The sequence below is a fragment of the Engystomops pustulosus genome, chromosome 6 (assembly GCF_040894005.1).
Source record: "Engystomops pustulosus chromosome 6, aEngPut4.maternal, whole genome shotgun sequence".
Taxonomy (NCBI): domain Eukaryota; kingdom Metazoa; phylum Chordata; class Amphibia; order Anura; family Leptodactylidae; genus Engystomops; species Engystomops pustulosus.
Genome location: NC_092416.1, coordinates 32,596,649 through 32,618,397, shown reverse-complemented (window position 1 = coordinate 32,618,397; position 21,749 = coordinate 32,596,649). Strand labels below are relative to the sequence as shown.

Sequence of the window (21,749 nt, the reverse complement as noted above, 5' to 3'; positions counted from 1 at the left end):
GTAGTGGGCAGATAAATGGTTGATGAGGTTTAATGTAGATAAATGTAAAGTTATGCACTTGGGCCATGGAAACAATAAGTATAATTATGTTCTAAACAGTCAATTACTTGGTAAAACTGGAGCTGAAAAGGACTTGGGGGTATTGGTGGATGGTAAACTTAATTTTAGTGACCAGAGCCAGGCGGCTGCTGCTAAAGCAAATAAAATTATGGGATGTATCAAGAGAGGAATAGATTCTCATGATAAAGACATAATTTTGCCCTTATACAAATCCCTGGTCAGACCACACATGGAATATTCTGTACAGTTTTGGGCACCAGTGTATAAAAAGGATATAGTAGAGCTGGAACGGGTGCAGAGGAGAGCAACCAAGATTATTAGGGGAATGGGGAGATTAGTATACAATGACAGATTAACAAACTTGGGATTATTCAGTTTAGAAAAAAGACGACTGAGGGGAGACCTCATTACAACGTAGAAATACCTGAACGGACAGTACAAGGATCTCTCCAAAGCTCTTTTTATACCTAGGCCTGTGACCAGGACAAGGGGGCATCCTCTACGCCTAGAGGAGAGGCGATTCTACCATCGCCATAGACAAAGGTTCTTTACTGTAAGAGCAGCGAGACTATGGAACTCTCTGCCGCAGGAGGTTGTTATGGCCGACTCTATGTACATGTTCAAGAGAGGCCTGGATGCCTTTCTGGAGAGAAAAAATATTATGGGTTATGGGGATAAAACATTTATTTAATTCTTAAAGGTTGGACTTGATGGACTTGCGTCTCCTTCCAGCCTTATATACTATGATACTATGATAAGGAATCTACCTTCAGGTTTGCTTCTGATGGTAGATTCCTCATGGTAGGTAAATGGAGGGAATGCAGAAGCTGCAGAAATACAGTTTAATGCTTCAAAATGCATATTAATTTCTAAGGCTACTGGGGGCATGGAGTAGCCTGAGACAGCTTGAGGGGAGAAGGGTACTACATGTCCCCAGTAGCCACAACTGACTCGCCTTTACCCACTCCAGCCCATCTCCGGCATGATTTCAGCTCGCTCCTGAAGCGCCGCCGGCAGACAAATGGGAGCTACTGCGCATGCGCAGAGCTCCCTAGCAACAGGGTGTGTCAGTCTCTGCATGTGCAAAGGCTAACTCAACCAATACCCTGCAATATATCAGTATTGCAAGGTATTATCATGAACAAAAAATATTCTTAAAAAAAAATATTCTTAAATAAAAATAAATTAAATTAAATACATTATAATGCAAACAAAAGTCAAAACCATTACACAAACCCCACATATATAGCATCACCACATCCGTTACGACCTGTAGAATGAAAAAAGATTATTATTGATCCCATTGGATGAACACCGTAATTGTTCCCCTTCCCTTCTGGGCCTCGCTGTGCACCCATAAAACAAGTAACGACCATTTGTGGGGGGTCTCTGTACTCGGGAGAAACGGCATAACAAACTTTAAGATGGGTTTTCTCTTTTTATCTTTTGGAAATGTGTCAATTTTAGGGCTAAATGAGCATATTAAAGACAAAATTTGACCATTCTAAATTTCACCCCCGATTTCCCTTGGGTTATACGTTCTACACAAAACCCTTTACCATAATATTCAGATAGGAAACCCCCCCTCCCCCCACAAAAATTTACACCTGCCCATCCTGACAAACCTGAAATGCCATTTCAACTCCCGATTCAATAATCAGGGCCCCCATTTTAGTGGCTATGTGATTTAAATGAACGCCAATAACCCTCCGCAAGGGCTAGCCAAGAACTTGGACACCTCATTGTTTATCTTTTCTCTGGCTCCACTGATGTAGCATTCCTCCAGACGAATCTCTGAACCATTTCCGAACCAGACAATAATTAACTTGGACCATAGGCGTAACAAGTCATATTTGATATCCTTCACAATATCTACAGATGTTCTTGCTCCCACATAATTTCCACTCAAGCGGACCACTTAAATAATTGGAGGAGTGTCAATCCAAGAGTAATAATGGACCTGTGGAAGCAACGACGCTCATAACATGCCCCTTATCTGAAGCCAGCACAAAGTAGCATGCTGAGGGCTAAACCCAACTACCTTCCCCGTGGACGTACCTCAGCCCTCCAATAAACATACAAATTCTTCATTATCCATGTGGGGCATGGTGATGCTGAATCGAAATAAGAAAAAAAAAAACAACGTAACACATGAAAACCATAAGGGCTAACATACAACCTGTACCTCCATGACTTCCAGCTGCTGATCTTCTGGTTTGGCTGCATAGGTAAACCCCATTGAGACACCTCCATTGCTGCCCCAATTCTGAAGGAATGGGAAGCGAACTCTCACGGGTGTAGACCCACACTATCACTTGATCTCTGGATAATGCTGTGCCCTCATGATGGACAAGCAGTGCTCAGGGAACCCCAGGGTGTATTTACAAGAGGCGCCCATGAGCCTGGGAGCTAAAACACCATATCTTACCCTCTCCTCTCCTGATCAGTCTGTTCTAAGCCTGCATGCTACGCAGTCAAGATGCTGGTCATCATGATGCACCTGTAACCCATCATGACTAAGTGCCAACCTGGTCACCAACTCACCAAAAAGACACCAAAAAAGGGCAAAAGCAGGCAAAAAAAGCCACGCCTCATATTGATCCATGCACGTTTTTTGGAATCGCCTCCAAAAGACGCATCAGCAACACAAATTAATCCGTCCTGCCAGCGTCGCACAGTCATGGATGAGATCTGTGGGAACCTATTAAGGCCTGATGAACAATAAAGGTTTTAGTAACTGTCAAAGAAATATTAATCTTGAATGTGTAAAATTTGTTGAACTATAGGGCAATTACTAACTTTGTGGAACTATATTAAAATTGGCATCTTTTGAAGTGTCCGGGCAGCTTTTTATGACATCCTGGATGTTTTTACAGCCTGAAAAACTCTGACCTGAAGTCTGGTCTGGTCTGGTCTGTGCAGACCCCAAAGGACACTGGGTCACTTCCCCCATTATGACTCAGGAAACACATTTATAGCCCATCCCACAGAGTAGATCACATGAACTTGCAGGATAGGGCTACAGTGCAGAGCACCAGCCACCAGAGGGGGCTCAGAGAATAATCTGCATATTTGCCACAGGAGGGAGATAGAAAGCAGAAATAGTGCAGAATGGTGACAGGCGCCAACAGCCAAAACTTGTGACACTGCATGGCATCAGCAATACATTTATTGGCCCCAGGGAAATGACTCGCGCACAACCAGATATCATGAGTCAAACCGTCCAAAACCAAAACACGCTGCAAATTAACCATGGTGGGTAACAATGCCATTTGTGTGTGAATGCACTGCGCCACAGCCATGTTATCCCAATGAACCCTGATTCTATGCACTTTGAACTCTGAACACCACAACCGGCGCCACAATGGGGAACAATTCAAGTAGGGTCATGTTTTTCTCAAAACCTGCTTACACCCACACAAACAGCCACTTGTGTACCATTCAATGGTTCCCAAATATGGAGAGACTGAGGCATCCGTAAAAACCCTAAGTCAGCAATAATGTCCCAGATATCTAACCACATCGATCTCCCACATCTATGTCCCGGGGCAAGGAAGCACCACCACACCGAAAGATCCGCTCTATGTGCTCCCGATAAACTAATAAAATACCTGGGGTGTTTTGCACACACTGTAGCAGCAGCAGCAGTCAGGAGCCGACAAGAAACCTCCGGATAATGCGACAAGCGAAAGCAAGCTTCCTCACCAAGGACTGCAACTGACATAGCCACACCATACACAGAGCCCTGACCTCGTCTATAGAAGTTTTTCAATCTATTGGTTGTCTTCAAATTTTCCCAGTGGAAGCCGACATTCCATAGCGACTGAGTCTAGTATTTATCTAGCCCAAGTATGTAGGTATCCCAGGACACTGCAGCTACCCTCACCAGTATATAGATAGCCCCAGCACACTGCAGTATTTCCCCAGTATATAGGCAGCCCCATTACACTGCAGTCACTCCTCCCAGTATATAGGTAGCCCCAGCAAACTGCAGCCCCTTTCCCAGTTTATAGGTAGCCCATGCACACTGCCGCCACCCCCCCCCCCCCAGTATATAGGTAGCCCCAGCACATTACAAAAAATAAACTAAGTGCTCACCTTCTGGCGCCCCGACTCCTCTTCTATTTCTGCAGTAACACGACCCAGCTTGTGCACTCGGCCTGTATGCACACTATGATGTCATGAGGCACCCCATCACAGTGTGCGCCCAGGCCCAGCGCACAAAGCTTGTTTGCGCTGCTGCTGAAGAGGATCCAAAAAGGGGGGCTGGTCGGCGTAAGGTGAGTACTTTTTTAATTTTATTTTTTCTTACAGTGTACAGCTTCAGGCGCCCCTTACTTCTTCCACTGGCTTGCTTCTGGGGAATCCTCTGCACCCGATGGAAGAAACGGGCCTGAAGCAGATTTCAGATTACTCACTATCCTGGTATCTACTTAGAAAGGGGAGTATCTGCTCTACTCTCACTGGCATCCACCAGCCAAAACTCGGGATCTGCTGGCAGGGAAACTACAACCCGTAGGCACACCAGTAAGGTAGAGGCTACAACTGCAATGCTGGGGGAACACAGAGTTATAAGCCAGAGAAGGGGCTGTTGTGGACACCAGGCTGATGCACAGGATGAGGAGCAGCCGTCTAGCCTGAGCCATGAACAATCAATACTGGAAGTCAACAGGCGATTCCTCATCATCGTCCACATGGAGGGACATTGCATCTTTATTTGGCGGAACCGGGGCTGAAAGAACCTGTGCAGACATCAGCAAACAAAGCTGGAGTTGAAATGTGGAACGCAGCAGGGGACAGTGATGCACATGGCGTCCGACTCCTCACCATTTCCAGAACCTGGAAGACAGGAGCCGCATTGGAGCCCTGCCATGCTGGGGAAGTAAGGGCCACAATGCTCAAATCATGTCCATCTGAAATGGGCGCAGGGACAGAAGACATAGCGGAAGGAGGAGTGGAGGAAGACTCCCGACTGTGTCCGTGCTGGCTCACCAAACTTCTCCTTGCTTTTTGGGCACTTACTGGGGATTGACCCAAGGAAGGCAGGCCGCGTTTCGCCGTCACACATCACCTTCCCTTTTACCGTGCTGGTGCTGACACGTACCGCCTTATGCTTCCCGCACTGCCGCCGGCTCACAGTAGAAATGGGGGATGGGCTCAGGTGCTCCAGAGGCCGGAACCTCCGGGTGCGTGCTTATTGCTGGTCTCTTGAATTCCCTGCCCTGGGCTCCCGACATCGGAGCCAGTGAGATGGATGAGTCAGCAAACCGCCCTCATGTTCAGTCGTGGCAGCCCACAAGAGTTCTTGGAGCTGAGCTGCCATTTCTTCAGGCACACATGTCCAGACGAAGCGGCCGTGATGATCTCCAGCATCTAAAGGGGTGAGCCATTCTACTCCTTCCTTCCACCGAAAACCCCACCCCTTTTTCCTTCTCAATATGCTTAAACCTTCCAATGCTTTCCACACAGGTCATAGCGGGCCTCCAGTTGGCCAACAATGCCTAACCTCCTGCCCTTTCCTTCCAATGTCATTACACAGCCAGTATTGCAGAATCTGTATGGTCACCTTAAGACTATCTTAAACTATTGAATTCTATTTTTTCCATGGAAAAAATACTTTTTTTACATGAGGATTAAAAAATCTCACTATATTTAAAATTTATGCAGACCATATAAATATTTATCAGTCAGAAGAGGAAAAAGGGGAGCTGAGACTGTCCAGATGTATTGTAACACACGGCATTCTGCATCTTGTGATGAAGTGCATGGACATGCAAGCTATAGACGGTAAAGGGTTTCCCAGGAATCCTTGGAAAAAAATGCATATATTTTTAGTCCTGGCCTTGCAGCGCTTGTCAGTTTTTGGGGAACTTAGAAAGAGCTGTCTTCACATCAATCTTTAGAAACTTATGGCGTGTGAGTAATTATTCACATGACTGTACATGTCCTCAAACTAGTGTGACTGCGGATTACTAGATATATAGATAAAGCACAGAATTATGTTGTCTCTGAAGTAATTTATGAAAGGGGAGGAGGAAGAATGGGAAGGAATTAAATTCCTATGACATTGCTTTCTTTTTTGCTGTAGATGTGCTATGAAGATATCATAGAAGTCTCCCATCATCTACTTTAACATGGGCCACCTGTAAACTCTACTGCGTAACTTCTTCTGTTGTTACTAGAACTTAATCCCCAGCTCCACATTTTGGATGGGGTAGGACCAGAATTATTACCAGAAAGATTTCTGACAGCAGCCTCTCCCATCTCTACCTCTAGGCGAGGGCCTATTATGTCATCATGCCGTGGCAGTGTCATAGAGAGCACGTAGACATTTCTCAAGTGGTTTGTTTTTTGATGGTACTGACCTTACAAAAGTTTTTGGTAGTTCTGCACACTTACTAAGGGTCCGCAGACTGCATTTTCGTCGGGTTTCCCGACTTTTTCCGTTTTGCGATGCATTTAACTAGGGTTTTTGGCGCATGCAATCGGATTTTGGAGCAATCGCGCTGACTTTCATGCGACACAAATAACCCAACTGATTTGGACTAAGCGCAGGATTTAACATTCAAAATTGTGTCGCAAGCCAAGCACTTACATACACCGGGGAGAAGAAGGTGAACTCCGGCAGACCTGAGAGGGGAAGCAACAAATGCAGGAAATTGGACGCACGATCTTAGTGAATCGCGGCAGCTCCGAATTCTTGTCGGACAACGCACCTCGAGGATCGCGACGGGACAGGTAAGTAAATGTGCCCCTGTGTGTACATTTTCACTAACCGACTGTATAACCCCTCACATTAGACAACATCTAAAACGGTATTTCCACTTTTACCGAATTTGAAAGTTATGAAATGGATTATCCACTCTTTTTCCAAGGCGACCAGGAGCCTTCTGAAGACTGAAAAGTTTCCAGGCTAGTCACTATGTAGATCCTGTATTTACACACTATGCAGAGCTCAGTGGATTTACTAAGCTACCATATACTCAAATATAAGCCAAGTTTTTCTGCCCAAAAAATGGGTTTCGGCACCGTGCAGGGACACGGAGCTGGAGCATTGTCGAAGAAAGAAGAGGACCTGCGGGGGCGTCGGAAAGGTGAGTACAGTGTTTGTTCGTTTTTTTTTAAGGCTGGGCATACTCAGGGCAGGGGCTGGCTGGTTATATACTGAGGCCAGGGGGCTGCAAGGCTTTATATTGGAGGCAGGGGGATGCTAAGATATATAATGGGGAAAGGGGGCTTGCCAGGCTATATACTGGGGATATGGTGCTGCTGGCTATATACTGGTGACAGGGGCTGCTGGCTATATACTAGGGGCAAGGGCTGGTAGGCTAATACTAGGGGGTAAGGGCTGGCTGTATACTAGGAGCAGGGGCTAACTGGCTATATACTGGGGACGGGGCTGCCAGGATATATACTGGGGACAGGGGGCTGCCAGCTATATCCGAGGGGGGCAAGCGCTGGCAGGCTAAATACTAGGGGGTAAAGGCTGGCTGTATACTGGGGGCAGGGGATAGCTGGCAGGCTATATACTGGTGACAGGGGGCTGCCAGGCTATATACTGGTGACAGGGGATGCTGGCTAAATACTAGGAGGCAAGGGCTGGCTGGTTGTATACTGAGGGCAGGGACTAGCTGTCTATATAGTCTGGACAGGTGCTGCTGGCTATATATACTGATGGTAGGGGGCTGGCTATATAATGGGGCCAGGTGTTGCTGGGTATATATACTAATGGCAGGGTGCTGGCTATATACTGAGGGACAGGGGGCTGGCTAGCTATATGCTAGAGGGCATGGGCTGGCAGGCTAAATACTAGGGTGCAAGGGCTGGGTGGTTGTATACTGGGGGTAGGTGCTAGCTGGCTATATAGTGGTGACAGGTGCTGCTGGCTATATACTGATCGCAGGGGGCTGGCTATATAATGGGGCCAGGTGCTGCTGGCTATATATATACTGATGGCAGGATGCTGGCTATATATTGAGGGACAGGGGGCTGGCTAGCTATATACTAGAGGGCATGGACTGGATCGCTATATACTAGGGGCAGGGGCTGGATGGCTTTATACTAGAGGGCATGGGCTGGAAGGCTATATACTAGGGGCAGGGAGCTGGATAGCTTTATACTAGAGGGTATGGGCTGGAAGGCTATATACTAGGGGCAGAGGGCTGGATGGCTATATACATGATTCCTGTAGTAGGAATCATGTTGGATTCCTGGGAGCTAGTTCTGAAAAAGCGACTGCTTGGCAGCTCCAATAAAATTATTAGGGACCCCGGAAACCCAAATCATGACATATTAGCTGGTCAGCAAAGTATGTTCAGTGGTAGATATAATCACTGGATGTGTAAGATGAATAGAATGAAAAACAGTTTTGTCCCATCTGCTATTAGATTGTATAGTGATGGTAAAACCTGTATGCAGTAACTGTTTGATGCATATTGGTGTACTAATCTATGAGGTCTTAGGGGATTTTATTTATTTTTATCAGGATGTGTGTATTTGTATTAATGTTATGTCATTTATTGTAATTATATTGTTCTTTTTATGGAGTAGCATGCAATAACTGTATTTCCTCCTTGAGGATAATAAATTGATTATTATTAATATTATTATTATTTCCCACCCTCGGCTTATACTCGAGTCAATAGGTTTTCCCAGTTTTTGGTTTTAAAATTAGGGGCCTCGGGTATTTCATGAGAGAACAAAAATCATCATGGTAAGTGAAGGAACCTTATAATTGACTCCACTTGAAGGCAAAGATAGGAAGAGGTTAGTCTCCTCCTGCTTCACTGCTGCTGAGGAAGATTTGTGACAACTTGCTTCAAAACAGTAAATGGCATGGTGAGTAGCACAATATGGTTATCGTTCGGTTTGTTTTTAAAAGGAATGGAGACCTTGGCTACAGCCTGGCAGGTCTCGGGCAGACTAAATGCACAAGAAAGTCCTTTATTGGAGACTTGGCAATGGCCACAACAGCAGCAACTTCAGCTGAATAGAGATGGCTGGTTGAGTGCGCTTCCACAGGATAGCTCTCAGCCTAGTAAGGATGCTTCAGCAGACTCTTAAGGGTGGAGGACCCATAGCATGCTAATTAGCTACTATTGTTCTCTCTTCTCCTGCATCTCTCCTTCCCCAGCCTCCCATTTAATCCCAGTCCTCTCTCTATGTCTGCGCATGCGCCGCCCACTGTGGTTTGTGAGTTACATCACAGGAGACTCTATAAACAAACCACACGACAGGTGGTGCATGCGCAGCCAAAAAGAGAGAAGCTAGCTGGTAATGCCAGCAACGCAAGAACTGGGATCAAATAGGAGGGTAGTGGAGGAGAAACATAGGAAGAGAGAACCCCTTATAGTTACACGCAAAAGTGAGAACTGGGAACAAACGGGCGGGCAGAGGAGAAACAAAGGAGGAGACTGCCCAGAGCGCCTCCTAATGACTACACCGGACCACTGCAGCTCCATCTGCAGCTTCCATTTCTAGCAAGAGTGTACTTCCTAGTGACACCTAGTAACTCACTTTTTATGGAAGCAGGGAAAAAATCCAAATGCAGTGAACTTGACCAAAAAAAAACCCTTATGCGACATATTCTTGTGGGCAAATGTTGCAAAATGACAATAAAATGGCGTTTCAGACATTTGGGAGAAATTTTTCCGTTATACCATTCACCGCTGTCACCCATGCCCCTCTCCGTGGCGCAGCCCACCAGTCCCCACTCATCTCTCCACACTCCTTCTCCCATCCCGGCTAGGCTGTGCACGTGTTCCCGCTTCCTAGGGCGCGCCCTCATCAGCACTCAAGGATTTAAAGGGCCAGCGTACCACTGATTGGCGCTGGCACTTCTGGGTTTCCCACAAAGAGCATTGGCTCCCATCACTCTCCTCCGGATCTTTGAGCTACTTAGCGATAAGAAAAAGCTTCCTCTGTGATTCTGTTTGTATCACTAGGTAGATGTAGTCAAGTACTAAACATTATTAAATGTTGCTATATATTCACTGTTGTGATCACCTAAGAATGTGATGTTTACAATTTCTAAATATGAATAACTACCTAGACATTTGCTTAATATAATGGAGGTTATACATGTGTTATTTTTTATTTAAAAGTCCATAAAGAACATACAACAATCCATGACAAAGATGGCAGTTAGCTTTGGAAACATGTTGGAAAACAGTTGTGTAGCCCTGGGATTTCTGTGCCCAGGTGAAGTCCCCACAGAAGGACCTTCTATTTGGCAGTGGAGTAGAGCCATCGGCCGGGGCTTCTCCACACTTACAGTCAAGTGGATCATACAGCTTTCAACTTCTGGATATCAGTCACCATATATTACACCAAATACAGGAGACTATAAGATATAGACTGGAACCTATGTGGACTTCTGGAGTGCATACATGATTTAAAATGCATGGCAACATAGGCTCCAACTACGGTAACCTAAAAACAACCAGCAAAATTTCCCCTTGATGATCCACTTTAAGATCTACAAGAGAGAGAACTGTGTTGCACAGTTACAGCTGCATAGTTTTATCTATCTACTTAATGCACTGCAAAGCTGTAGCATCAGGAATAGTCTTTCAGTAATGGAAGGTAGTTTGAGATGGAAGGGAGAGCAGTCTGTATAGAGGGGAGTTATATAAGGGAGAAGTCTGTTAAGAAACAGAGAATAGTCTGTGTGGAGAGCAGGGGGAGCAGTCTCCGATAGGAGCAGCAGAGGGAGAACCATGTGAAGGAGCACATGTGAGTGCGTGGTGAGCGGTCTGCATGAGAGGTGGAGCCACAGGGAAAAAAGGAATACGGGGAATAGTCTGTGAGTGATTGGATCAAGGGGGAAATTTTTGTTAAAGAAAAGGGAGGACCACAGTAATCATTCTCTATGTGAGGAGCATAGAGAAAGGGATGGGAACATAAAGAGGAGTTTGAGTAAAATAACAAAACTGGGGGAGTAGTCTGTTTGATAGATAGAATATGGGGGCCATCTATCTATAAGATAAATGGAGACTTCAGAGAGAACTACTGTATGTAAGAGAGTTGGTATATCCTTACATTCTAGTCTCAAGTTTCATGCCCAAAGAGGATGGAGGAGCCAGCAGATTTAATGACATTAAGACCTTTAATATCCTAGACCACCAGGGTTCCAGACATACAGCAATTTCTTGCGTTCAGGCATTGCAATATGACATGTACATCCATATTTTATTAACAGATATAAGTCATTAACATTTTAACTTCATTCCCATAGAACTTTTCTGCAGGATGAATTTTATTGGTATCAAACGCGTTGGTCATATCCCAGCCATTTACAAAGCCAACATTAAGGCCATTGAAGACAATCTCCATGACAGAATAATGCATAGCTGCATGAAAATCACTCATTGTTTCAAAATTCTTATCCATTTCACCCGTATTCTCAGTTTTTATTATGACTTTAGTCTCGGGGCTTCTGATGAGGAGACGCTCTATGGCGCGGCGTATGTTGTGGAGTCTCTTGATGAAGTAGTACAGGGGGTAGGCTCTGAAATGTACTCCGATGCTCAGGATGATCACAGTTCGATTATCTCCTCTTATTAAGTCGATTTCTCGTGTGATGGTGCGTTCTTCTTTCCAGGATTGATAGGTGGTAGTAATAAACGGGAAGGTGTGCCGCTTCCAAGAAATCTTCATATTCCGCTCTAAATCCAGGTTTAAAAGTTGCTGTGACCAATTATCTTCATAGAGATGGAATGGTTTGAGAGCTGTACAAAGACAGATATTACTGCATCTACTGACATCAGCAAGATATACATCAATGTCTCCCATTATGCATCAGAAGAGCATCACATGGGTCCATAGAAACTTAACCTTCTCTGCCTACTGGGCTGAAAGTGTGAACGATTTCCTTGTAAAATCTAGTGAGAAGGATTAAGAGGTCATAACTACAGAGAAAAGGTATCATTTACAGTAGTAAGATTAAAGGAAAGATATCACCAGATTTTCACTAATAAACTTAATGACAGGTTCCCGTAGCACTATATTGATTATTGCCCACATTCTATTTAGCTAAAAAAAAATGCATACTTCCTATCCCCAGAAAATAAACTTTGTAAGGCTCCCTGATACTCTGCCAGAGGGAGCAGCGAGTCACAGGGTGTGTGTCGCATGGTGTCACTGTATGATGCAGCCCATGTCTCTGGCATCTCCCTTTTTACCTCCTTCCTTTTGGCAGATGTAATCTCCTCTGCTCTGCCAAAGGGAAAGAGGAATGAGGGAGATGCTGGAGAAATGGGACAAAGTGAATAATACACATGAATACACATTAATAATACACACCCCTTGTGATTGGCTGCTCCTTCTGGCATGAACTTTCTTACAAACTTCATTTTTTGGGTGTAGGAAAAATGCATTTTGTTTACCTATAAACTGTGAAAAATAGTTAGCATAGTGTTATGGGAACCTGTCATTAGGTTTATTAGTAAAAATCTGGTGACAGGTTCCCTTTAATAACATGATGGCTGTATTATTTTAATCCTTAAAGGGGGCACACACCATCATGTGTCTCAATTTGGTATTTTATTTTACTTTTTTTACAGAACATTTTTAAGGAGGAATTCATTTTTCATACATTTATTTTACCTTTTAACACGACTTTTTAGCCTCTGTAGAAAATCTATGCAATTATTTGATCATTTGTATAGAACACTGCACTAATTATGTATTTGAAATAAACCCCACGGTTGCTGGTGACTGTGGCATCAGAGGGGTAAACTATTTGGCTCAGAGTAACAGGGAAATGTCAGCACGCACACACGAAAAAAATAAGGAAAGAAGTTGCAGAATTTCCATTTCTAAACCAGACATGTAAGGAGAGGTGAGAGACCTTGTAATTTTGAACCCGATATGGTCATCTTTACTTTTTTGTTATGGTCATCTTTACTTACATTTTATTTTTTGGCCCATGTAATCATACCATAGTTTTACAGTCGAGTCTCCAAACATATGGATAAACTTCCCCTGCAGACATGTTCCCACTTCTTCCAGTCTCTTATACGTCAGCATGCGGCAGCTCTTTGGATACCACACATCTTTCATAGCATATCCACTGGGATATTCCAATTTCATTCCAATTTTGCATGTTTTAGTAATGGAAATATGGCCTGCTAAAAAACATAATACCAGTCATATGCCATGATTGTATACAATCACATTTGTGGTCATACAGGGGCTTTCACATGTGCCCTTCTGATTTCACCAGGAGTGAACAATAAAGAAAGAGAAATTGTATCCAAATGAGAAAATTGGAAATTGTAAAGAAAACTCACCAGGAATGGGAAGATGTGTCCTCTAGGCGTCTTCCCACGCAGACTTCTCGCTACCTATCTCTGCCTGATTATTAATTATCTATAGAGCACCATTAATTCCATGGTGCTGTGCAATCAGTAAGGGGTTCACATACATTACAATAAGGCCTCATTCAGATGGCCGAATATACGTCCCCATAGACCGCAATGGTGGCCCGGTGGCGGTACGGTGAAACACATACCCCGTGTCTGCGGCCATGCGCCCTGTGGGCATACCGCTGTGTGAATGTACCCTAAAACAAGAACAAATGCAAATACAAAACTACAGAGATCTGAAAAAAGGAAAGGAGGACCCTGCCCGTGAGGCTTCACAATCTATATTGGAGGGTAGATGGAGACACAAGGTAAGAGAGCAGAGCAGTGCAGTTATTGTGTGTAGTAGGTGATCCTGAACAGTGCATTTTCAGGTTACGAGTGAAGGTTTGGAAAATGGGAGGCAGTCTGACACATTTTGGTAGAAAGTATGGGGGTGCACGGGAGAAGTCCTGGATGCGGTTGTGAGAAGAGCAGATGGTTATAGAGTGAAGCTGAAGGTCCTATGAGGAATGGAGATTAGGTGTAGGACAGTTTTGGCTGAGAAGATCAGAGATATATGGAGGGGACAGGTTGTGGATGGGTTTGTAAGTCATTGTAAATATTTTAAACTGAATTTGTTGTACAATCGGTAACTAGTGGAGAGACTGGCAAAGAGAAGAGAGGAGACAGATGGATTAGCCGGGAAGCAAAGTTAAGGATAGATTGAAGGGGATGTTAGAGGGGTATCTGTGAGACAACAGAAAATAATGTTTCAGTAGTCCAAGCAGGGGATGATGAGGGCATGGACCTGCAATGTTGTAGACTCTGGATTGAGGAAGAGTTGGATGCAAGACATGTTCTTGAGATGTAGATGGCAGGTTGTAGTAATGGCGAGGGGGTCAGCTAGATTCCCCTGGTACCTGAGTGGCTGGCTTTAGGGCGGCCAAGTGCTGGCTAGGTCTCGGTTTCTCGGTCCAGATTTTTTTTATTTCAGAACTTGAGCACAGAAATGGCAACAGGCCGAGGTAAAAGTCCAATCTGTACAGATGCTCACAGCCCAGTCTTAGAAGGCTGTACAAGTTAGGATCTGCTGTAGCAGTAATCATTGGCAGACTCTGTTAGGGATCAGAGCTGCAGGAGGCCTGAAGTCTGCAGGCTGTGTGTCTGGACGGCATTTGCAGATCCAAGGAGACTCTCTCTGGTTAATCTACGTATGTTCTGGAACTTTCCAGCCACACAGTTTGATATAAACTTCACCTGTGGGTGGAGTTTCCAGGGACCTTGTGACAGGATATAAATCAAGCATGACACATAATTGGTCAATATGAACATTCCCTTCTTAGTAGAATAGATTTGTACCAAGTTAGCCATGGAGAGCAGAAGAAGAGTGAAGAAATCAGTTAATACCTTGTTGAGGCCATATATTTGATGGTGAGCTTCCGAGAATACTAGTTCTCTACATCATGTCTGACCAAGAGAACTAGTATTCTCGGAAGCTCACCATCAAATATACTCAGCCTCAAAAAGGTATCGCCTGATTTCTTCACTCTTCTTTCATTCCCTTCTTAGGCAGATATTGTGCAGCTGTAATACGAGTTATGGTCAGTAGATACTAAGGAATAAATGCAGAATTAAGGGCAATGGATATAATATTAAAGGTTTCTTAGAGGCTTATGTTTCTAAGCATGAAAAATATTGCAGTAGGTCTTAATTTTGATGGGTGTCTTATTTCTTGGGAACCAGGGTAGTTAAACAACAGCACTCTAATATCTAAAGTAGTTCTATAAGAAAACACTTAGAGCAGTGGTGGCGAACCTATGGCATGGGTGCCAGAGGCGGCACTCAGAACCCTTTCTGTGGGCACCCGGGCCATCGCCCCAGCGCACCAGGCAGGACTCAAAAGAATCTTCCTGCAGTTCCAAGCAACTTAAAAGATGCTGCTTTCAGTCATATTTTGATACTGACTTTGCTACTTGGGACTGTAGGAAGAGGGAGAATGAGTAGACAGGGTCGAATTATTTTTGGAGGACGTCCTACTGGCCCCACAATTTTCTGTGTACAGAGGGAAACTGGAAAGAAGGTAAAATGATGCAAAATTTCCATCTTTCTACTGTGTTGCTGTCCTCAGGAGACCAATATGATTGAAAGTTGTTGAGCAGGAAGCAATAAGTTACTGCTTTAATTTTTGGTTGGCATCTCGTGATAAATAAGGGGTTTTGGGTTGCAGCTTAGGCACTTGGACTCTAAAAGGTTCGCAATCACTGACTTAGAGTATATGGTTTAGTTGGCCATACTATTTAAAGGGCACCTACCACCCCGATCCTACCTATAAAGGTAGATCGGGTGGTAGGTGAATGAACGGGATGTGAGGATAGCCCTTTTTTGGGCTAATCCTCACGTCCCGGCTATCTTTAAGAAAACTTTAATCGGGGGATATGAAATTTTTTTTAAGCGGCTACTAGGGCGTGGAGTAGCCGGACATGAGGCTACACGTCGCGGCTACTCCACCCCCCAGTAGCCTCTTTTCTCCGCCTACCATTTCATCTTCGGCGCGCAGCTCCTTGTAGCTGCGCACCCTCGTCCGGGTACCCGGTGTTAAAGTGTAAAAAGTTTGTAAAGGACCCGTCCAACATGCCATTACACACAATGGTAGAGACTTCTCACTCAAGCCAACCAAGTTCTTATCTCCACATTGGTTTTGGCAGTGTAAATTACAAGGACAAGATGCTACCACATGGGCAATAGAAGCGTTGGGGGAGATTTATCAGAAGTATCTGAAGTAAAACTGTTCCATTTGCCCATGGAAACCAATCAGAGCTTTTATAAACAGCTGTGGGAAAATGAAAGCTGAGCTATGATTGGTTACTAGCAACCAGAAAACTCCTTCTCTCAGACACTTCTGATAACTCGCCCCCATTGAGTCCATGGGAATAGCTGGAAAGGTTTGCGCAAGCGTCAGCCAGTAACTATGGACACCAGAAAGCGTTGGCAGATAGATTGATCTACACAACGGGGGCAACTTGTGACAGTAGATGCTTAGTAACCCCATCAAAAAGTTTTAAAGTTATAATAACTGTAAACACATACTGTATGATCTTAAGATATTCTAAAACATACGCGCATGCACATCATCATGGGCCCGTCATTCATGCAGTCACACACACAACCATGAAGTGCAATTGGATCTGAATTGACCCTTACACTCTGCAGGTAACATTTGTATTTTCTTTGCTTGGGCCAATTTTTTATATAATTTATGTATTTGGCATTACATTTTTTTTGCTTATATGGCCAGAATTTTTATTATCTCTATTCCCAGGCAGGTTACCTTTTCTATTTTATGGACATGTGAATAGTGTTAGATTGGCCTTTCATCGTATGGGGGAGCTGGCATATTAGGAGAGCCGATAACTATCATATGTTGGGCTGTTCTAAGACGATATAGCTGTGGAGACTTTGGGGCAGATTTACTTACCCGGTCCATTCGCGATCCAGCGGCGCGTTCTCTGTGCTGGATTCTGGTCCGGCCGGGATTCATTAAGGTAGTTCCTCCGCCGTCCACCAGGTGGCGCTGCTGCGCTGAAAAAGCATCGGAACGCGCTGGAGTTCATCGAGCCGGACCAAGTGAAGGTAAGTGCAAGCTCCGCGACAGATTTTTTTTTAAATGTGGTGGTTTTTCCGAATCCGTCGGGTTTTTGTTTGGACACGCCCCCCGATTTCCGTCGCGTGCATGCCGGCGCCGATGCGCCACAATCTGATCGCGTGCGCCAAAATCCCGGGGAAATTCAGGGGAAATCGGCGCAAATCGGAAATATTCGGGGAACACGTCGGGAAAACACGAATCGGGCCCTTAGTAAATGACCTCCTTTGTTTGCGATTTTAATGTTTTTATTTTTTTTCTGTATTGTGGTCATATTGCTCTAATAAAGTGCATATTTATGGACATATGGAATGTCTGTGGTAATAGGTGGGGCATAGGTTGCAGTGACTTGTGCCAAAAATATGCCCAATTTGGAATGCAATTTTCTGTTGTAAACTAAGAACACTTTTGGGAGATGAAACATATATTGGTGCGCCGTGGGCCTTTTGCCCCTCTCTGATCTATCAAGAGACTTCGGCCTCTTAAAAAATCCAGCCAGCGGCTGCACTTCCGAGCAATTGTACGCCAATTCGTAGGCTGTACAGCGCAGGCTGTAGGTAGTGCACAGGCACAGAGCAGCCCTCTTCACACCCTTTCATGCCCACTTGGCGTGGAGTTGACACTGGGGAATAAATAGTTTCAAATCCAGGAAACAGGCGTTAAAGCCCCGATAAATCTGCCCCTTTCAGTATATTTACCCCCACAATGCTCAGTAAGAGAATTAACAACACTATTATTTACTTTATGTACTTTACATTTGGCTTTAGGTATTACAGAAATGATACTTACTGTTGTTGCAGTGAGATACATTAATATGATGAAAATCTGTAGGAATTCTTACTCTGATATTGGACCTGGAAATCAAAGCAAAAGAAATAATTATATTTATCCTGCTCTGAACCACAGAAACGTAACGGCGGCTGCGGTCAAGGAAACAGGATAGGCGACATTCAACAGTGACATCATCGCTCCTGTTTCTGTGATCATATATTCCAGTCACGTCAGTAGTGGATTACTATACAGGCGGTTTGGATGGTAACCCGGGACCCAATACTTCTAAGTGGGCCCATGGGCACCTAAACCACCCACCAAATTTTATACTGAGAATTTCACCCATGAAATCCTCGTTCATCTGTTCCTGCGCTCAATGCACATGTACACAAGAGCCATTGGAGGACCTACAAAGGTCCTGAAAAGGTCCTAAAACTGTAATGCATATTTTATCGCTTTAAAAGATGAGCAGATGGACATTTACTTCTCCAAACTAAGGAAAGGGACAATTTAATATTTTAGGTGCTTACCAGTTTTATTACCTTCTGTCTACTGCTTACTGTCAAAAAAACCACACAAGGGCCTAAAAACATCAATGGCTAGCTTAGAAAGGCAAGGCTTGCACTATAAAACATGTTTAAAGCAATATATAGTTGAGACTGGATTACAATTTGTAAGTGATGGATCTTATAATTTGCTCCTCTTATGTTATTGTTTTCAAAAACGTACTTTGTAATTGTTCACTTATCTTTTTTGTCTTTGTTTTATACTTTTCAAAAGCACTGCACCTTTTTAAATAAAGTTTAAAACATTAAAAAAATGTGGTCATTGTCTAATCAAAAAAACCCATTAGGGGTTATTTTTCATTGGTTTTCCTGGGGATTTTTTTGGCATAAATAAGTCTCAAAAGTAGTCACATTGGGGCTTATTTACTTTCGTTGGGTTTCCCGAAAATTTCCGTTTTGCTCCGAATTGCCCGGGATTTTGGCGCACATGTTCGGATTGTGTCACATCGGCGCCGGAATGCACGTGACAGAAATGGGGGGGGGCATGGCCTTCGGACAACCCGACGGATTCGGACAAACCGCAGAATTTAAAAGCGCAATTGTGTCGCAAGATCAAGCACTTACAAGCACCAGGAAGAAGCAGGTGACCTCTGGCGGACCTCGGCGGGGAAGCGACGGATGCAGGAACTCGGGCGCACGATGTTGGTGAATCGCGCCGGACCCGAATCCTCGTCGGACAACGCGCCTCGAGGTCGCGACAGGACCGGGTAAGTAGACCTTTCACTACTAAAAAGTCTCACAGGACTATATTCACCTCTTCATCAATCTGGCGTAAACATAAAACTACTGCAAGTGCAAGATCGTGCAAAGCCAGATTCATGACTTGAAACTTTTGCAAAAAGTCTCATAAAAAGTCTCAGTGTCACTCCAGTCCCTGCTGGTCTATGTGCTGAGACTTTTTATGCTTATTGAGACTTTTTTGGGACTTTTGGAAAAAAAAATCCCAGACAATAAAGAGTCTGTCAGAACATTTCTTAAAGGGCCAAAACCACTTTAATGAATCTGATGGGCAGCGAAGCTCCAAGATTAGAGATAGAACTGTCCCAAGGAGCCGCTTAATGATAAAATAACCCCCATAGCCTTTTATAGTTTCATACAGCAAAACTGTTCTAGTTTCTTATAGTAACGAATCAGAGCTCAGCTTTCATTTTATAAGCTGTGAGAATACTCTACAACAATGCATATAAAATCAATTAATACAATACCAAAAAATTACCTATTGACATGGTACTCCGTAACCCCCCCCCCCCAAAAAAAAAAACCTTAACAGTATAGTCCCTGCAAATGCACAGCCAAGAAAATAATGGATACAGTGGAATAAGAATGTAGCAGTCAGAATACACAGCAATATCTCAATAGAAGAAGTAGGACAAAAAGAGTCAGTAGACCAGTATAACTAGCATGACGTGAGGAGCAGGTATATGTGGAGTTCCTAATTGGTTTGGTCGTCCATCACTCAAACCACACCTGACACACACACACACACATGCTCACCTCAGAAACAACCCAGCTTTCCATATAACACACACCTAGCACAGCCTAGGAATTAACTTTGCAGGGCAAGCTTAAGCAGAGCAGCAAGAACCCATTCAGAGAGGTCTGACACTGTGCACTTTATGTCCTGCCTACTTTGTGTGACTATTCTTTGCCTCATGATTCTGAACCTCGCCGCCATCTAGGATTTTAGCTTGTTAACCTGACAACCTTTGTTTATATGTGAATGTCTCTCTTTTTTGTTATCTGTTCTTCCTGCGGGTTAGTGTAGGGCCTGGCAAGTAGGCAGGGACAGAAACCGTGGGTGAGTTTAGTTTCCACACACACTGACTAAACTGTAGGGGATAGGTTTTTATTCTCCTGGATGTAGCTACTCCCACATCCAGGAAACATCTGGGTAAACAGCCAATCAAAATGTGGTACCCAGTTCCTTCCAGCTCTCAGCACAGTTTACATTAACAAGAAAAAAGCCACTGGGGGTCAGAATGACTTAGGGATCATTTGCATAATCTTAAAAGCCTATTTATTTGGATAATCTTAAAAGCCTATTTTTCTTAAAAAGAAGGGCATAAGAAGCTTAAAGGGAACCTGTCACCAGGAGACCCATTTTTAGCACTCCCCCAGTCCCCACAGAGCATAGTACATACACTGCCAAAGTGTTTTTGTATAAAAAATAAGTTTTACAGAAAAAAAAGGGTGTTTCCCCCACCCTTGGGAAACATGTGACCTTTTCAAATATATGAATAACTCCCATCACTCGGGATAGGCTGCAGAGGAGCAGGGGGCGTCGCTAAGCCCAGTGATGGGTGTTTTCATATATTTGAAAAGGTCACATGGAGGAGCTGTTCACCAAGGGTGGGGGGGAACTGCTCCTTTCCAGACCCTCCCATTTGGCAACTGCCTCGTCACACAGCCCATGCTAATGAAAGGTACAAGTTATATTATATCTTTTTTTCTGTAAAAACAGTTTTTAATACAAAAACACTTTGGCAGCGTATCTACTATGTTCTGTGGGGACTGGGGGAGTGCTAAAAATGGGACACAGGTTCCCTTTAATGAAGACCAGATCCAGAGGGGGCACACACCAGTATGTAAGTGTGCTTGGTTTACAAGCATTCATCCTGGTGGTAGATGTCCTTTAAAAGCAGAACCCACAAGAATATGCCGCAAATACGTATTTTGTTTTCTAATTTTTTTTCTACTTTCTATTATATGGCATGGAATAGTAAATAGAATAACTTGAAAGTTTATTGTTACATACACTCACCGGCCACTTTATTAGGTACACCTGTCCAACTGCTCGTTAACACTTAATTTCTAATCAGCCAATCACATGGCGGCAACTCAGTGCATTTAGGCATGTAGACATGGTCAAGACAATCTCCTGCAGTTCAAACAGAGCATCAGTATGAGGAAGAAAGGTGATTTGAGTGTCTTTGAATGTGGCATGGTTGTTGGTGCCAGAAGGGCTGGTCTGAGTATTTCAGAAACTGCTGATCTACTGGGATTTTCACGCACAACCATCTCTAGGGTTTACAGAGAATGGTCCGAAAAAGAAAAAACATCCAGTGAGCGGCAGTTCTGTGGGCGGAAATGCCATGTTGATGCCAGAGGTCAGAGGATAATGGGCAGACTGGTTCGAGCTGATAGAAAGGCAACAGTGACTCAAATCACCACCCGTTACAACCAAGGTAGGCAGAAAAGCATCTCTGAACGCACAGTACGTCGAACTTTGAGGCAGATGGGCTACAGCAGCAGAAGACCACACCGGGTGCCACTCCTTTCAGCTAAGAACAGGAAACTGAGGCTACAATTTGCACAAGCTCATCGAAATTGGACAGTAGAAGATTGGAAAAACGTTGCCTGGTCTGA

The 21,749-nt window shown here is 44.1% G+C and overlaps 1 protein-coding gene across 4 annotated transcripts in view; it reads right to left on the bottom strand.

The window, feature by feature from the left end:
- Nucleotides 1-11,186: 11,186 nt before the first annotated feature.
- LOC140134852 (NXPE family member 1-like) overlaps nt 11,187-21,749 on the bottom strand; it is an 88,274-nt gene continuing 77,711 nt past the window's right edge. For 3 of the 4 annotated variants that reach the window (XM_072155592.1, XM_072155590.1, XM_072155589.1), the window contains 3 exons: nt 17,836-17,900; nt 12,972-13,190; nt 11,187-11,789 (listed from right to left, as the gene is read on the bottom strand). In XM_072155592.1, the coding sequence (XP_072011693.1) occupies nt 11,254-11,789; nt 12,972-13,190; nt 17,836-17,900 (820 nt within the window). In that variant the 3' untranslated portion in view covers nt 11,187-11,253. The remainder of the gene's footprint in view (nt 11,790-12,971; nt 13,191-17,835; nt 17,901-21,749) is intronic. The other variant, XM_072155591.1, reaches the window with a different exon arrangement.